Source organism: Rhagoletis pomonella, unplaced genomic scaffold (genome assembly GCF_013731165.1).
Source record: "Rhagoletis pomonella isolate Grant_MI unplaced genomic scaffold, Rhpom_1.0 Rhpom_scaffold_00907, whole genome shotgun sequence".
NCBI classification, from domain to species: Eukaryota; Metazoa; Arthropoda; class Insecta; order Diptera; family Tephritidae; genus Rhagoletis; species Rhagoletis pomonella.
In genome coordinates this window covers 16819-33480 of record NW_023459461.1, presented here as the reverse complement: position 1 = coordinate 33480, position 16662 = coordinate 16819, and the positions used below count along the sequence as shown (strand labels likewise).

At 42.4% G+C, this 16662-nt stretch overlaps 1 protein-coding gene across 1 annotated transcript; it reads right to left on the bottom strand.

The window, feature by feature from the left end:
- Window positions 1–13006: 13006 nt before the first annotated feature.
- Window positions 13007–13687, bottom strand: LOC118751670. The gene has a single exon (XM_036486481.1). It carries the CDS (start codon window positions 13685–13687, stop codon window positions 13007–13009), a length of 681 nt encoding a protein of 226 aa, XP_036342374.1.
- Window positions 13688–16662: the final 2975 nt, after the last annotated feature.

Sequence of the window (16662 nt, the reverse complement as noted above, 5' to 3'; positions counted from 1 at the left end):
TTCAACGATCTATGTGGCATGCTTTATGCATTTTCATACAATTCATCTTATCTGTCACGTAAAGCGAAGCAAAAGTTTTATGTGGCATCAGCTTTATGTGCAGTTGTAAGGCGTATGCTAGGGTGATGTCGAGTATGTTATTGTAGCGTAGGCGAAGCTACGTTACAGTCCCCCTCCCACTTCGCCGGACGACAAGTTGCGGTATTCTAGAGTTTTGGCCCGAGGCCTGCACTACCTTAGGGCCAGCCTAAGTATTATTTACCAGAGTACGTTGTACCCTGGCTCGGTCGGTATGTGTGTGGGGATCTCATTTTATTTTGTTTATGCAATATTTTTTCTTTCGTTATACAAATACAAGTTTTCTTATTTCTAACGTTACTTTTTTTGTGATAAGTTTGTAAGTGATCATAAATAAGTACAATGCTTACTTTTACAATGATATAAAGATTTTTCGTAAGCGATTATAAATAAGTACGACGTTTATTTTTCAATGATATGAAAATTTTTTGTAAGTATTATTACAGAAAGTAGAAAAAAAAAATGTAATTCGTATTGATGTCTCATGTGCCAGGGGTATTGTGTCGTTCTAGTCTATGTATTCCATAACTTTCAATCGCAACTTTTTGAACGGGTCCCCGGTGGCCGTTTCTTCGTTTGCTGTAGCCGGGTCCGCTTTGGGTGATGGTTCGGTAACCCTTGGTTCGGAGGTGGTCTCCCGGGCTGAGTTTGTGGTTGCCGCAGCTGGCTTGGTGGTGTTGGCGGCCGTTGTCGCCGCGTCGGCTGTGTACTCTGACATGGCGAACAGCTGGTCGAGTGGCTTGGCACAATGTGGGCGAGCGGTGGGGCGTAAAAGATTTTAACGCTAAGGATCCGCGGCACGGGCTCAAATGGCGGTCTCCATGATGAAATCGGCCTTGGTTCGTCCGGTGGGATAGGTTGTCACCAACGACGTTTACTGACGGATGTGGCTGTCTCGGTATCACCTGCTGCATGGCAGGATTGCATGGGTAATGTCGTTGTTGTAGTGATCGATGACTCCGGAGTGTGATTTCGCGTTCGGCGGTGGTGCTTGGCCCGGTACTTTTGGAAAATCGCGCTTTGTGGATTCCCAAGAAATCGGCCAGTCTTTTGTTTTGCTTCTCTTTCAGGTGCGTCCTTTCCGTTAAGCTGCACAGAACAGCTGTAGCATCGGCTCTCGGCGGTGGGGCGGGAGCTAGGGGCTGGTTATCAAGTGTCACGACAATGCCTCGTTGCGCCAAAAAGTCCATTCTCAATATAATACTTTCGGACAGATTGGGGATGACGGCAACCAGTGTGCTTGTTGCTCGGCCGTTATATTCAATTTTGACGGGATAGGAACGCGTACTTGTGACGCACTCTGGTCAAGATGCAAGTGAGCCACCGAGGTGGAAGAAAATTTATATTGATTGAATTTATATGATAATACGTCCACATCCTGTCTGTTTGTCCCAGTGTGTCAAAGCCCACCGTTAACTCCTTCTGTGCATCCCCTTTCCACGTGATGTTTCTCTTGCGGCATGCTGGTGGATAACTTTGTGAAAAACATGGTAGAAGCCCAAAGAGAAACCAAATGTAAGTCCTCGGTTCATAATATGGTGTGTTTTGCGTGTGGTAGTGACTCGTTCTTTTGTGTATATAAAGCAGGAAAGGGAAACTCCAAACCGGCAGAAATAACCGGGGACTTCAGCCAGGAATCGGCGAACCCGGAAGCAAAGAAGCGAGAGTTTTACAAAGAGATGAGAAAACTGAGTTTAGAGAGAAGACAGAGGAAGTTAAGAAAGAAGGAGTTTATATAGGCTAAAGATGGAATCCGAGGAGGCTCGCTGGCGGATATTTTGCGAGGAAATAGTTAGTAAGAAGAAAACTAGGAATTTTAAGAAAATTGCTAAAATGAGGGAAAGGAATAGGAATTTTAAAAGAATTTATAATAAAATTATTTCAACAATAGTCACTTGCGTGGGCCAAAAATCCGCTTTTTTAGAATTTTAATTGGTAATAGCAAAAATATGGTTCACTATGCTCTAAAAACAATCTGTGTGAAATATGACAATTATTGGTCAATATCTTAGGCTCGCCCAAGTCCATTAAAGTTCAATATGGCCAAAAAATAAAAATTAATAAATAAATTAAGTAATACATTTTACTAAAATTGCAATAATCTTCTAAAATATTCTTCTTCTTCTTAATTGGCGCTGTAACCGCCTAAGCGATTTTGGCCGAGTCCAAAACAGCACGCCCGCCATTTCTCTTCTGTGCTAACTGACGCCAATTGGAAATGCCAAGTGAAGCCAAGTCCTTCTTCACCTGGTCTTTCCAACGCAGAGGAGGCCTTCCTCTTCCTCTGTTACCAGCATCGCGGCCCGCGTTGAATATTTTTAGAGCAGGAGCGTTTCTGTCCATTCGAACGACATGGCCAAGCCAGTGGAGCCGCTGAATTTTAATTCGCTGCACTATGTCTATATCGTTGTAAAGCTCATACAGCTCATCGTTAAATCGTCTGCGATATTCGCCATCACCAACGCGTAAAGGTTCGTAAATCTTTCGCAGAATCTTTCTCTCGAAAACTCCAAGAGCCGCCTCATCAGATGCTTTCATTATCCATGCCTCCGCGCCATACACCAGCACAGGCATGATGAGTGACTTATAGAGTGTGATCTTTGTACGACGAGAGAGGACTTTACTTCTCAATTGCCTACTCAGCCCAAAGTAGCACTTGTTGGCAAGAGTGATTCTCCGTTGCATTTCAAGGCTGACATTATTATTGGTGTTAATGCTGGTTCCCAAATAAACGAAGTCAGACGACTTTTTCAAACTTGTAACTGTCAACAGTGACGTGGGTGCCAAGACGCGTATGCTCTGACTGTTTGTGTGATGACAGGAGATACTTCGTTTTGTCCTCGTTCACCACCAGACCCATTCGCTTTGCTTCTCTATCCAATCCCGAGAAGGCAGAACAGACGTAGCCCTTGTTTTTACCGATAATATCGATGTCGTCGGCATACGCCAGCAATTGTACGCTCTTATAAAGTATTGTGCCTGAGCGGTTCAGTTCTGCGGCTCTTATTATCTTCTCCAACATCAGATTAAAGAAATCACACGAAAGGGAGTCCCCTTGTCTGAAACCTCGTTTGGTATCAAACGGCTCGGAGAGGTCCTTCCCTATTCTGACGGAGCTGGTGGTATTGCTCAACGTCATTTTACACAGCCGTATTAGTTTCGCGGGGATACTAAATTCAGACATCGAGGCATAAAGGCAACTTCTCTTCGTGCTGTCGAAAGCGGCTTTGAAATCGACAAATAGGTGGTGTGTGTCGATCCTATTCTCGCGGGCCTTTTCCAAGATTTGGCGTATTGTGAATACCTGATCTATGGTGGATTTTTCAGGCCTAAAGCCACACTGATAAGGTCCAATCAGCTCGTTGACGGTGGGCTTCAGTCTTTCGCACAATACGCTCGATAAGACCTTGTAACCTATGCTTAGAAGGCTTATTCCGCGGTAGTTGGCGCGTATGGCGGGGTCGTCCTTCTTGTGGATTGGGCAGAGCACACTTAAATTCCAGTCGTCGGGCATGCGTTCATCTGACCATATTCTGCATACGAGCTGATGCATACACCTCATCAGCTCCTCGCCGCCGTACTTGAATAGCTCGACTGGCAGGCCGTCAGCTCCAGAAGCTTTGTTGTTTTTCAGCAGCGTAATCGCTATTCGTACCTCGTCATAGTCAGGCGGTGCGACAGCTACTCCATCATCATCGACTGGGGACTCGGATTCGTCTTCTTCACTACTTTCAGCGCCGCTACCATTCAGTAGGTTATAAAAGTGTTCCCTCCACAATTTAGGTATATTCTGGACATCGGTCACTAGGTCGCCATTGTTGTTCTTACAGGAGTTCGCCCCGGTCTTGAAACCTTCCGTAAGTTGCCTAACCCTCTGGTAAAATTTTCGGGCATTCCTCCTGTCGGCCAGCATCTCAAGCTCTTCGCCCTCACGTATTTCGGCCTCTCTCTTCTTATTGCGGCAAATACGTCTCGCTTCCTTCTTCAGTTCCCTATAACGGTCCCACATGGCTCGCGTTGCGCCCGATCGCAGCGTGGCCCTGTAGGCGGCATCTTTTTTCTCTGCGGCTTCTTGACATTCCTCATGGTACCAGTTGTTCTTTCGGGTTCGCTGAAATCCAACTACTTCTTCGGCGGCGGTACTTAATGATCGGGAAATGTGGTTTCACTGCTCGCGTATTTCGGATCGTTGAAGAGTGTTCTCAGAGAGCAGGTGTGTGAGTCGAGTGGCGAATAAATTGGCCGTCTGTTGTGATTGCAGCTTTTCGACGTTAAGCTTTCCTTGCATTGTTGGGCACACATTTTTTGCTGCACAGAGGCGAGTGCGTATCTTGGCTACAACAAGATAGTGGTCCGAGTCGATGTTTGGCCCTCGGAGTGTACGTACGTCCAAAACGCTTCAAGCATGCCTTCCGTCTATCACAACATGATCGATTTGGTTTCTCGTTTTTCGATCTGGAGACAGCCATGTAGCTTGGCGGATGTTCTTATGCTGTAACCTAGTACTACATATTACCATATTTCGGGCCCCGGCGAAGTCGATCAGCCTCAGTCCGTTATCGGACGTTTCGTCGTGGAGGCTGAATTTTCCGACAGTGGCGCCAAAGATCCCTTCCTTGCCCACCTTGGCATGAAAATCGCCAAGCACGGTTTTGACATCGTGTCGGGAGCAGCGCTCATATGTACCTTCCAAGCGCTCATAGAAGAGATCCTTGGACGCCTCATCCTTCTCTTCCGTCGGGGCATGGGCGCAGATGAGCGAGATGTTGAAGAATCTAGCTTTGATGCGGATTGTGGCTAGACGTTCGTCCACCGGGGTGAACGCCAGTACTCGGCGACGGAGTCTCTCTCCTACCACGAATCCAACACCGAATTTGCGCTCCTTTACGTGGCAACTGTAGTAGACGTCGCAAGGCTTCACGCTTACTTTTCCTTGCCCCGTCCATCGCATTTGTTGGATGGCGGTGATGTCAGCCTTTGTCTTCTCGAGGACATCAACCAGCCGGGCAGAGGCACCTTCCCCGTTAAGGGTCCGGATATTCCAGGTGCATACCCTTAAATCATAGTCCTTTATACGTTTGCCGTGGTCGTCATCAGAAAAGGGGGGTCTCATCCGAGGCTGTTTTTTTTCTTTTCATTGGGCGGGGTTTTAACGTGGCGAGACCCAAACCCAGCGCACGCAAAGTTTTATGCCTTCTCTTTTTAGCTCGCTCCCAAACGGGTGTTTGGTTGCTACCCAGAGGATACGTGGATATAAATATCCGGACGTTGTGAGCTGCGATTTGAACCGTACGCACAAGAATCGCTTCTGGCCACTCCCAGGTGAATGGCAGTCAAAAGTTTTCCACTTCTGCGCACGGAACCATCCTCCCTTCTAAAGTATTAGTTCTACATAATTTGGTGTATGGATCTTTTTTGTAGAGAATCGAAGTTAGCTAAAAAAATTTTTTTTTTGTACTTGAACTTTGATGGACTTGGGCAAGCCTAGGATATTGACCAAAAATTTTAGCATTTCACACAGATATTTTTTAGAGCATAATGAACCATATTTTTGCTATTACTAATCAAAATTCTAAAAAAGCGGATTTTCGGCCCACGCTAATAGTCACACTTAAAGGAGATCATCGTTTTTTTGCTAAACCTAATATTGGAGGACACGATGTGCTAGCGCTTTTAGATTCAGGGGCAGGAGCCAGCTGTTTAGGCAAGAACTCAAGTGTGCTGCTGAAACCTGTTTATTCCAATCAAAGGCCAGAATATTAGGACAGCCAATGGTGGAGAAACTGTGGTGATAGGGGTAATCAAATTGCCAGTGTTGTAGGACAACACGATGAGGGAGTTGGAGTTTTTGATAGTGCCAGATCTGCAACAAGAAGTTTATTTAGGCGTCGACTTCTGGCAGGCGTTTGGTATGAGTGTACACAGAGGGAAAACAATTTTAAAATTAAAAAAGCCGTGCTAAATTTAAAAAAATACATACGCAACTCGTTTTAAATGTGAGTATGTACGTTATAAAAAATGTCGTTGTGAAGTGCGCAAATGCTTTTTCGTTATACGAAATTATAATTAAGAAGAAAATAAATTTTATTTGATGTCTGATGATAATTGAACCCGGACCCTCTTGGCAGCAACCAATTGTATCAAGCGTCTTTTCACACTCAGCTACAGCCATACATGTAAATGTGTTTTCAAATGTTGAGTTTGAATCAACATCACAGCGCGCGATTAGTGCATTTGTACAGATAAACATGTACCATGTATGTGTGTATGTCTTGTCACCGCTGTGCATGCTTTGTATACATATACTTTCTTAATTACATATGAAAAAGCATACGAGACGTGCAAAATGCCATCCGTGCAGTGAAAAATGCTTCATTTTAATACGGGCGTATTTGAATTGAATATTTCCATTATATGTAGTGTTTGTATAATGGAAAAATCCACTTTTCACTTGATTTAAATACGAACATTTTTAAACCGTAATCAAATAAAAAAATCTTAATCTTACAACGCGTTTTTTTTTCTTAGTGTATTTGTTTATCTTGATGACTTGTTAGTGTGTTCGGAAGATTTCTCGTGTCACATATGTTTATTAGAAACGGTCGCTCGGAGTTTGCGCGATGCGAAGTTAACAATCAATGTAGAAAAGAGCAAGTTTTGCTATAAAGAGCTGCGATACCTTGGCTACGTAGTCGGAGATGGAGGTATTAGGACTGATGCTAACAAGGTGGCAGCTGTGAGGGACTTTCCCGAACCCAAAACCCCGAAGCAACTACGACGGTTCCTGGGTATGTCCGGCTGGTACCGACGCTTTATCCAGGACTATGCGACCATTGCAGCTCCGCAGCATTACTGCCTCACGAAAGACAAGATAAGAAAGTTCGCTATGACTGACGAAGCCAAGAGATCGTTTGAGAAGCTAAAGCAAGGCTTGATCTCGGCGCCCGTACTGACACATTCGGACTTTAACAGACATTTTTATTTTTTATATTCAATGTGACGCGTCGACAAAAGGAGTGGGAGGGGTTTTGTTTCAATTGGACGATGACAATAATCAACGACCGATCGCTTATGTCTCAGCCGAGCTCAACAAAGCACAAAAAAATTACAGTATTACTGAGCTCGAATGCTACGCTGCCTATGATACAGCATGCTGCATTATATGAGCTATACCGAAAGCTGGGCTCATTGAGAGATAGTGATTGCGAGGTTGAAGCGGCGAGCGATAGGCTGCAGCTTCTAAGAAATATAATCATCAAAGAGCTGAAGCTGGCCCACGAAAACAGCAAAAAGGTCTACAACACAAGGAGTAGAGATGTAATGTTTCAAATCGGACAACTTTAAGCAAAGCTCGCAATTAGAAAATTACAACACCAAGTTAGCGCCAAAACAGATTTAATGTGTTGTTTTAAAAATCATAGGCAATTCCATGTATGAGCTTGGCGATAGTATCGGGAAAAAGATCGGCGTATACCACGCTAAAGATATCTTTGCAAAGTAGGTTTCTGTTATGTGTAGTCCTGCGTAGCGAGTTACATGTTGAATGTTTCGTGCGTGTGCTAAGTGGTTTATGTTAGCCATATAATTGGCTCCTACTTATAGTTGACTTTCCATTGAGACTTGACTATATTATTTATTTTTTTATTCTCGTAATTATTTGATTATTTATTACCCTACTTGACTGTATTTATGATTATTTTATTATTTATGCACATTAATTATTTATGTATTTACTCATTTAATTATTTATTTATTTATTGATACACCATAAGCTTACTGTGATAACTTTTTTTATATTTTTCCCTGTGATATTAGTTGATTTACATTTTTCTATCTGTGATATTTATTTGATTAGTTATTCATTTATTGATGTATTTATTTATCCATGTATTTATTTATTTAATTATTTAGTCACATATATGCATGCCTATTTGTTTAGTAATTTTACCTCGGGTGTAGTATAAGGAAAGGTAAAAGTAGAAGTAGACCCGTGATTTCGTCTTTAAATGTGTGTGATTATGCCCATAAACAAGGACAGCAATTTCCCGGATAAGAGCCGTGGGTCGACGCCACACGTTGGACGCAACAAACACAACAAGACATTGATAACTCTTTTACGCACACGCTCCATGTTCAGGCACTACCGGCGGTTGCGAGCCTGATGCGCCGGCCTTTACTTGAGCGGAAGTGCACGCAGCATGTGTTAGTGTGTACGTGGCAGCCATGTTGTTGCAGAAGTGCTGTGAACATTGTGTCGGAACCGATTGGCATCATGTGGTCTCGACAAGACACGCAACATTGTTTGATGACTCGATGAAGCACCCTGCAAAAAGTGGGACTAGGTTAAATACTAGTACAGGACCACGCTACCTTGTAACCAACACTAGTAACCAAAATGGTCCAAATATATGGAGAAAATATGGTTACATTAACATTACGATGTCATTGGACTTGACCACCTCTGGTCCAACGCTGCATAACATGGGACCACCTAGACAACTACTCCTTTTGGACCATGCCACATTCGGCAACCGAATCATGTTGCCGATGGGGCACGAAGAGGTGGTTCTCAACACATATATCAGTTTTTTACGTTTGAAGTGGTCCAGGTAAGCATAACAAGTTACTAGTATGCAACCTGGTCCTTTTGCACATATTTGAAAACTACGACCCAGTGGACCACCTGGTCCTCAAATTTTTGCAGGGCAGTATGAGAATGCGCGTGTGTATGTGTGCGCAACATTGCTTAATGGCTCCATAAAGTCCCTGCAGTAAAATTTAGAGACAGTCTGACAAAGCGCTAGTTCCGAACTACTTATCCGAGAACTAACTCTGAACTAGTGCAAAAGGAATGCAGAGCGGGACAGTTGAAACTTGCGGTGTATATGTGCAACTTATCACTACTCGTACAATATGAAAGTAGCTCGGCGAGAAGACCTCCGACTCAACCAACGTTGGTCGCGAGTTCAAATCGCGGTGGAGGTAATTGTGAGTTTGCAAATTTAATGAATTTAAATTGTTGCGTGCAGCTTACAATATTTTTTTTTAATAAAATATGTAACAAAAACGGAATCTGTAAAATAACAGAAAAAACGAAAAAAATTTAAAAATCGACTCGCAAAAACGTTTTCTTATAAAAAAAAACTGTCCAAAATGGAACCGGTTAAAAACTGGTTGCAAAGTAATGAACTGGGCGACAATTGCCTGCGCCAATGACATCGCCGTGTAAAACTAGACAGTTGAAAGCATTGCTTGGGTATTGAGCTAGAACTGGTACTGTCGGCAAAAGGTCTAGTTCTACGCTAGTCAGATTTTCTGCAGGGGTAGTATGAGAGTGTGCGAGTGTATGTGTGTGAATTAGGAATAGAACCTTTGATCATGCCCGAGCGGATGAGGCATGAGTAACTTACTCGGCTTAATCACCCGTATAAAGGGAGCTGACCGTAGCCAACGGCATTATTAAAGTGGTGACGTTAAGCCCGTGGGTGCATTTAAAACCATAGTTGAAGTTAAATTGTGAAAGTACGCGGCTATATTGCATTAAAAAAAGGAATAAGCAGCAAAGAACGGTGTATCCATAGCGGTTCCGCAAATATACCGCCAGACGACGAGCGGATCCTCACTGATACTCGCTTAGGATTGAAAGGATTGGAGTTCGAGGTAAGTAAACGTGTATATTTAGCTCCTAATGCCAACTCATCTCTCCGTATGCGCATACATATAGGCCCTAAAGCCCTCATGTGTATATGCACATACCTACATAAGTGCTAACTAGCGAGAGCGCCGCAACTCTAAGGTCCTATTAAAGTATTTAATATACCCCCCTTAATTACAGGTCGCCAGCCAAGTGATTGGAAAAGGACGTCGACTTGTACGGGAGTACTTTTGAACGCGGATGTAACATCCGTATCGGAGTAAAAAGCGTATAAGGAGCGTTAGATACGCACGCACACACACAAATATTCTGCCCTGAACCAGGAATATCCACCAGCCTATGGGAATTGGATCTTGCAGAAGTTCGTAGACGGGTTTGAGTCGGTCTACGGATACTGGTGTAGATTTTCCTTGAATAGCAACGTAGAAATATTTGCCATGACGAAAGATAACCGGAAATGGGCCTTGATATGGTGCTGAAAATGACGGACCGATTTGACCTTGATGAACGAACACGTGAGTGCAAGTGTCCAGATCCCTAAAACGAAGCACAGGACGTTTGCCATGCTGTGACGTATCGGCGGGTGCTAACTTATGGAAGTGGCTTTTAAGGTGATTAAGCAATCCGTATGCTGTCAGTTCTTTACTAGCTGGGTTGATGAATTTACCAGGAAGTCTGATTGGCTCACCATATACCAATTCCGCAGGCGTTGTTTTGATATAATTTTTCCAAGAAGCGCGTAAACGCGTAAACAATAGGTAAAACATCAAACCAAGTGTCGTTATGGCACAACAATGCTGACTTCAGCTGTCTATGCAGGCGCTCAACAAGTCCGTTGGCCTACGGATGATATGGTGTCGTCTTTAAATGGCTGATACCGAAAAACTGGGAAGGCTGCCGAAACAAAGCTGATTCAAACTGGCCCCCACGATTTGATGTAATCCTAAGTGGGACGCCGTATCTAGCTATACAATGAAAAACAATGACACGTGTAATTGTTTCGGTGTTGCCATTTTCCAATGGTATCGCCTCCGGAAAGCGCGTAAAACGGTCAATTATAGTTAAGCATTGGCGAAAGCGTTTTGGAGATGGTAACGATATGAGATCGACGTGAATATGTTCGAAACGTTGAGATGGTAATTGGATTCTTGCAGGAGGAGTTACAACGCGTCGTTGGATTTTATTGCGTTGGCATTCCATGCAGGAACTCGTCCATTCGCGACAATCCTTGTAGATAGCTGGCCAAATGTAAGAGCTAGTCAGAAGTTTCTGTGAGCACCTTACTCCGGGGTGCGAAAGAGAATAAAGGGAGTCGAACACCGCTCTGCGCAACGGAACGGCGACGAATGGACGAACGGCACTTCTCGAGATATCGCAGTATAAACTAACGTTGTGCTCAGGGAAATGCAACCTTTTCAGATGAAGAGTCGGATTGGGAGCAGTGAGAAGCTGTTGAAGCTTTGAGTCGTTGTGTTGAGCAGCTGCTAGCTGCTGCGCTGATACCTTAGCTGAGATTGATTCGACACGCGATAGAGTATCCGCCACAATATTATCTTGCCCGATTACATAATTCGCGATCGTACGTGGAGAGCTTGCGTATTGATTCTGGTAGCGTTCGACTAAAGAATGCGAGTAGCTCCCAGGAATTTGTTACTCGCTGTCGTAAGACAGCTCCGATAGCCGAGTTGGAGGCATCTGTAAAGATTGCCAAGTCGGTATTGACATTTGGATGCGTTAGCTCGGCGCAGTTCCCAAGTGCCTGTTTGCATTGCTCGAATCAGTCTTTTAGTGATTGTGTCCACAGTACAGGCTGGGATCCTTTAACTTTGGGCCTGCTTTTGATTTATTCAGTGGTGCGAGAAGGTCTGCAGGGTTTTCAATAAATTTACGATAAAAATTCTCCATGCCAATGAAATCGCGTAGCTTCCTGACAGTTGTTGGTAATGTTAGCTCTCGTATGGCACTGACCTTCTCAGGAAGAGGTTTTATACCACTTCTTGTAATTTGGTGTCCGAGAAATTTTGCTTCCGGTTGACCAAAAGATGACTTAGCCACATTAATAACTAGACCGTAGTCCTGAAGATGCTGAAACAATGTTTTTAAATTGCATACATGTTGTTGCTCGTTTTCTGAGGCGATAAGCAAATCATCGATGTATGCAAATACAAACGGAAAATCTCGAGTGACTTCATCTATGAAACGTTGAAACGTTTGGGCCGCATTTTTCAAGCCGAATGCCATAAACGGAAACTCAAATAATCCGAAAGGGGTGATAATTGCAGTCTTCTCGGTATCTTGATTGGCGACTGGGATTTGGTTGAACGTCCTGACAAGATCGATGGTGGTGAAAATGGTTTTCTTGTACAAGTTAGCACCAAAATCATCCAGGTATTTGACGGGATACCGATCGGGCACCGTCCGATCATTAAGGTGCCGGTAGTCACCGCAAGGTCGGGATTCGCCTGATTTCTTGGGAGCTAAATGGAGTGGTGACGACCATGGGCTGTCAGAAGGTCGGGCAATACCCAATTTTATCATTTTGGCGAACTCCTCTTTCGCTACTTTAAGATTATGTGGTGCGAGTCATCGTGCCTTGCTTGATACAGGCAGGCCATCTGTGGTTTTTACAGCGAATGGTTGCGTTCTTTGTTACTTTAAATACCCGGTCTGATTGGGTGATTGCTGTAAATTCTCTTTAAAGAGCGCCATAGGGGGATTGATTTAGAATAGCTTTAATTGACGAAATGTGATCCGTATTGCGTACTTTTCCGTGAGTCATTATTCCAGATTTTACGTCTCGAATTGGTTGGTTTTTCTAATCGACAAGTAAACCAAAGTGGCTTATAAAGTCGGCACCAATAAGTGGCTTCGTAACGTCGGCGATAATGAAACGCCAAGCAAAATCTCGTCTCAGACCGAGATCGAGCGTAAGCGTGTGGTGTCCGTACGTTTCGATTGTTGAATCTTTTGGTGTGTATAATTGATATCCAACTGGGGTCACGTTTGTTTTTATTAGACAGCGAGGGAAAATTGATAGATCGGCACCTGTGTCCAATAGGAAGTGGATGCCAGAGGATCGATCTGTTAGGAAAAGGCGGTGTGAAGATGTTTTAGGAGGATCTTTTACCGCCTCTATTGATCCTCTTTCACGTTTCCCGTAAACTTATAGCCTGGTAGGCAGCGCCGCGCTTCGGTGCCAAACTTTTTGTGATAATGGCAGAGACCGTTTGTCGACAAGCGCGCGCGACTGCGTGAGTGGTAACGTTTCCCACGCTATTGCAGACTTTTTTGTCTAGTACGGCTGCGCGAGTTCCTCATATTTAACGCCAGGAGTTGTTTGCAAATTTCAGCTATTTCGCCAAGTAGTGATTGATCTGCCGAGACTGTGGATATGGATTGCGATTCGCTAGGAATTACTTCATGAATTTTGTCTGCGAGGCGACTGAGGTCTTCCGAGGAAGCGTCAGGCTGCGCTGCTAAACAAGCACGTGTTTGTGGGGATAGCTGAGACTGCCATCTAGCTTTGATGACGTTATTTGGTACGTCTGGACAAAGACTGCGTAAATGGCGAAAGAATTGTGATGGCGTGCGTTCACCTATTTCCTCGTCATTCAAAAGATGTAGTAATTTTGCATCTTTAGATTTAGTTAACCGCTCTATTAGGGTCTGCTTCAACAGCGTGTATGGCGTTGGTGTTGAAGGATTCAAAATTATAGCCTCCACCTCCGCTGCTGACTGGGTGTCGATCAGCGAAACTGCGTGGTGGAACATGTCGTTTTCGTTGGAAACGGATCGGTTCCGAAATTGGGATTCCAGCTGGGCGAACCACAATGCAGGTCGCTCAGTAGAGAATGGCGGCGCGCGGACGGTCATATTTGTAGTAATTGGTAAGGACGTCATTAAGTGGGTCGATGAGCCGGGGTCGGCGCTTGTGAGTGGAGTACTTCGCATCATTTAGACTACCTGCTGCCTTTTTCGAATACGCAAAATTTTGAAAAAATACAACCGCCGTCGCCAAAGTTATTGTATGCCGGATTCTTGGACTCCTGCTGAAAGGCCGCATATTACCTTTTTTTGTTTGATGCGCGTGGATGAAAAAATATATATCTACTTGGTCGGATCGCAACTAAGGCTACTACGTATGGAAATACTAAAATATTATGAATTTCGCGTAGTTTAAGGCAGAGCTTCTTAAAGTGTGTTCCGCGAAACCCAAGGGTTCCGTAGAAAAGTCCCCGGGGTTCCGCGCAATTAATTTTGGTATGAATAAGCACGGTGGTCGGTTTGAGTTGCACACAGAAAGAAAACTTCTATATGTAAACAGCTTGGCCGAGACGCAATTATCTTTTTTCAAGTATACGTATGTACTCGAAGTTGGTACATATGATTGCCATACTGAGTGCCATACCTACATAAGAACGGTGAGCTTGCCCTTGGCAGCTTGTTTTTTTTCTAACCGGTATGTGTGGTTGGCCGCTGTAGCCAAAGGGTTATATACAACTGTCTAGAAGGAACGCAACGAATTCCCAAATGAAATGTGAAATGTCATAACTGGGCACTTGGTGAATCAACTGAAATCTTTGTCAGATTATTTTTCGGATGGTAGTAGTAATACCGGTTTGGTTCAAAATCCATTTACGAAGCATTCATAGATCTCCAGAGTATTTCGCCATTGTAACACACATTTGAATCTGTGTCTCTGAAAGAGTTTTGGGTTAGTGTTAAGAGTAAATATCATGAAGTCGCTAAAAAGGCTATCTTGACTTCGCTTCCTTCTGTCACAACGTACTCTCTCAACAAGGGTTTCAGCTTACACTTAAACAAAAAACAGATTCAGGTCGAAATTGGATGATACCCCAGAAATGCGCATACAGCTTTCAGACATTATATCGAACTGCTATTTTATACAATAATTACTAACAGTGAAACAATTTGAATCTTCACATTAAAATTTAAAGTATGTATACTATTTCTAGTAAACGTTTTTATTCATATTTAAATTGCTCTGCCTTTTATTTTTAGTAATTTGATGTGGCTTTCCATAAAATGAAATGTGGTTAGCAAGGGTTCCATCATTTTAAAAGTTTAAGAACCCCTGGTTTAAGGTATAAACAACTTTGGCTTAAGTCTCGCGTCGGGGTCACCAATGAAGCGATATTGATAAATAATAAAAATCGGCGGTATTTACTAAAAAATTGCCTTTTTTATTAATGTAAAAATTACAATGTTTGCAAGCACGTGCGAACCCTTTGGCATGTCATCTAAGAAGAAATTCTGAGTGAGTGAAAAAATTATATGAGTACAAGTAACTGCTTATGAGTAAGCGCCGGGGTTGCCAGATGTTAACTTAAGTTATTGGAATTGGGAAGGTTGCCACATATACTCAGCATTGGAGTCAGCGACTACGTATTGACATAAAAATATCAGGAACAATCGACGTAGGAGGATAGCCAGCGGCTGGTGAGTGGGCTGAATAAACGGAGAGCAGTGCCAACGATACCCGCAGCGCCATGAACAGAGCCGGAAGAGGAACACCCTTAGATTTAGGATATTTGGTTTAGTTCACATAAGATTCGAATTATGATTTTTTTACTTAAAAATCTCTCGGTAATTTGCATCACCCATGAATTCCAACTAAATTGTTCTTGAATTAGTATTAACATAGGTACTTACTAATTATTCCCTCCTTTTGCTTATTATTGGTCCAATTCATATGTTCCGATTCCACCACATCCGCCTATATTGGTCCGTTAAGTTTTTGATTTCCATTTTGCTATGGATTTGTCATACTTTTTTGCTTGCTTGCTTTTGCTTGATTTTCGAATCGGTTTGTAACCTTGCAATGACCTTCGGTGAGAAGGTACATATGTATGTACATGACAACACATATGAACTAAATTTTTTTCCCCAATTTTTTTTTGGTATTTTTGTTAATTTGGCTAAATTTTAAATTTTTTCACCAACATTTACATCTATATATATAAATTGATATGTATATATATATATATATATATATATATATATATACAGTGGTGGAAGAAATAATAGAAACTTTTTACTTTGACCAGTTTTGGCTATATTACTTTGTTTATTCGATGTTTAATGTTTTTGTATAAAAGTCTAGCGCTATATATCACCCACACCATATTTCAAAGTTTGTACAAAAATTATAAAAATTCAACAAATTTTAACGAAATCCCCCAAAAATTTCAAACTTTTTAATCAGATTTTTTTGAAAAATTTTGGGTATGCAGTTTCATAGCCCATTAAATTTTAGGAGGTAAAAGTGCAAACCGCAAGACGCTAGAAAATCGCATTGATTTTTAATATTTTTTTGTTTGCTGACGCTGCTAGAAATTTCCTTCCATATAAAAAGAAATTTTGAGCATGGTCGAGCATACTTTATATGGAAGAAAATGCACAACACCGCCAGCCAAATAAATTATTAAAAATCAACGCGATTTTCTAGCGGCTTGCGGTTTGCAGTTTTACCTACTAAAATTTAATGGGCTATAAAACTGCATACCCAAAATTTTTCAAAAAAATCTGATTGAAAAGTTTGAAATTTTTGGGGGATTTTGATAAGATTTGTTGAGTTTTTATAATTTTTGTACAAACTTTGAAATGTGGATTTATATGGTGTGTGTTATATATTGCCCTAGCCTTTTATACAAGAATATTAAACATCGAATAAACAAAGCAATATAGCCAAAACTGGTCGAAGTAAAAACTTTCTATTATTTCTTCCACCACTGTATATATATATATTCTCATTTTTTTTTTCTTTTCAATTTTTTTTTTTTTGAAATGGGCATTGTTTTTCATTCCGGTTTTTGCGATAACGTATTGTTACGGTTATCCTTGAACCCTCGTCCGGATTTGCCAAATCCTCCGGTTCGTATCGCTGGATTGTTAAATAAAGGCTAACG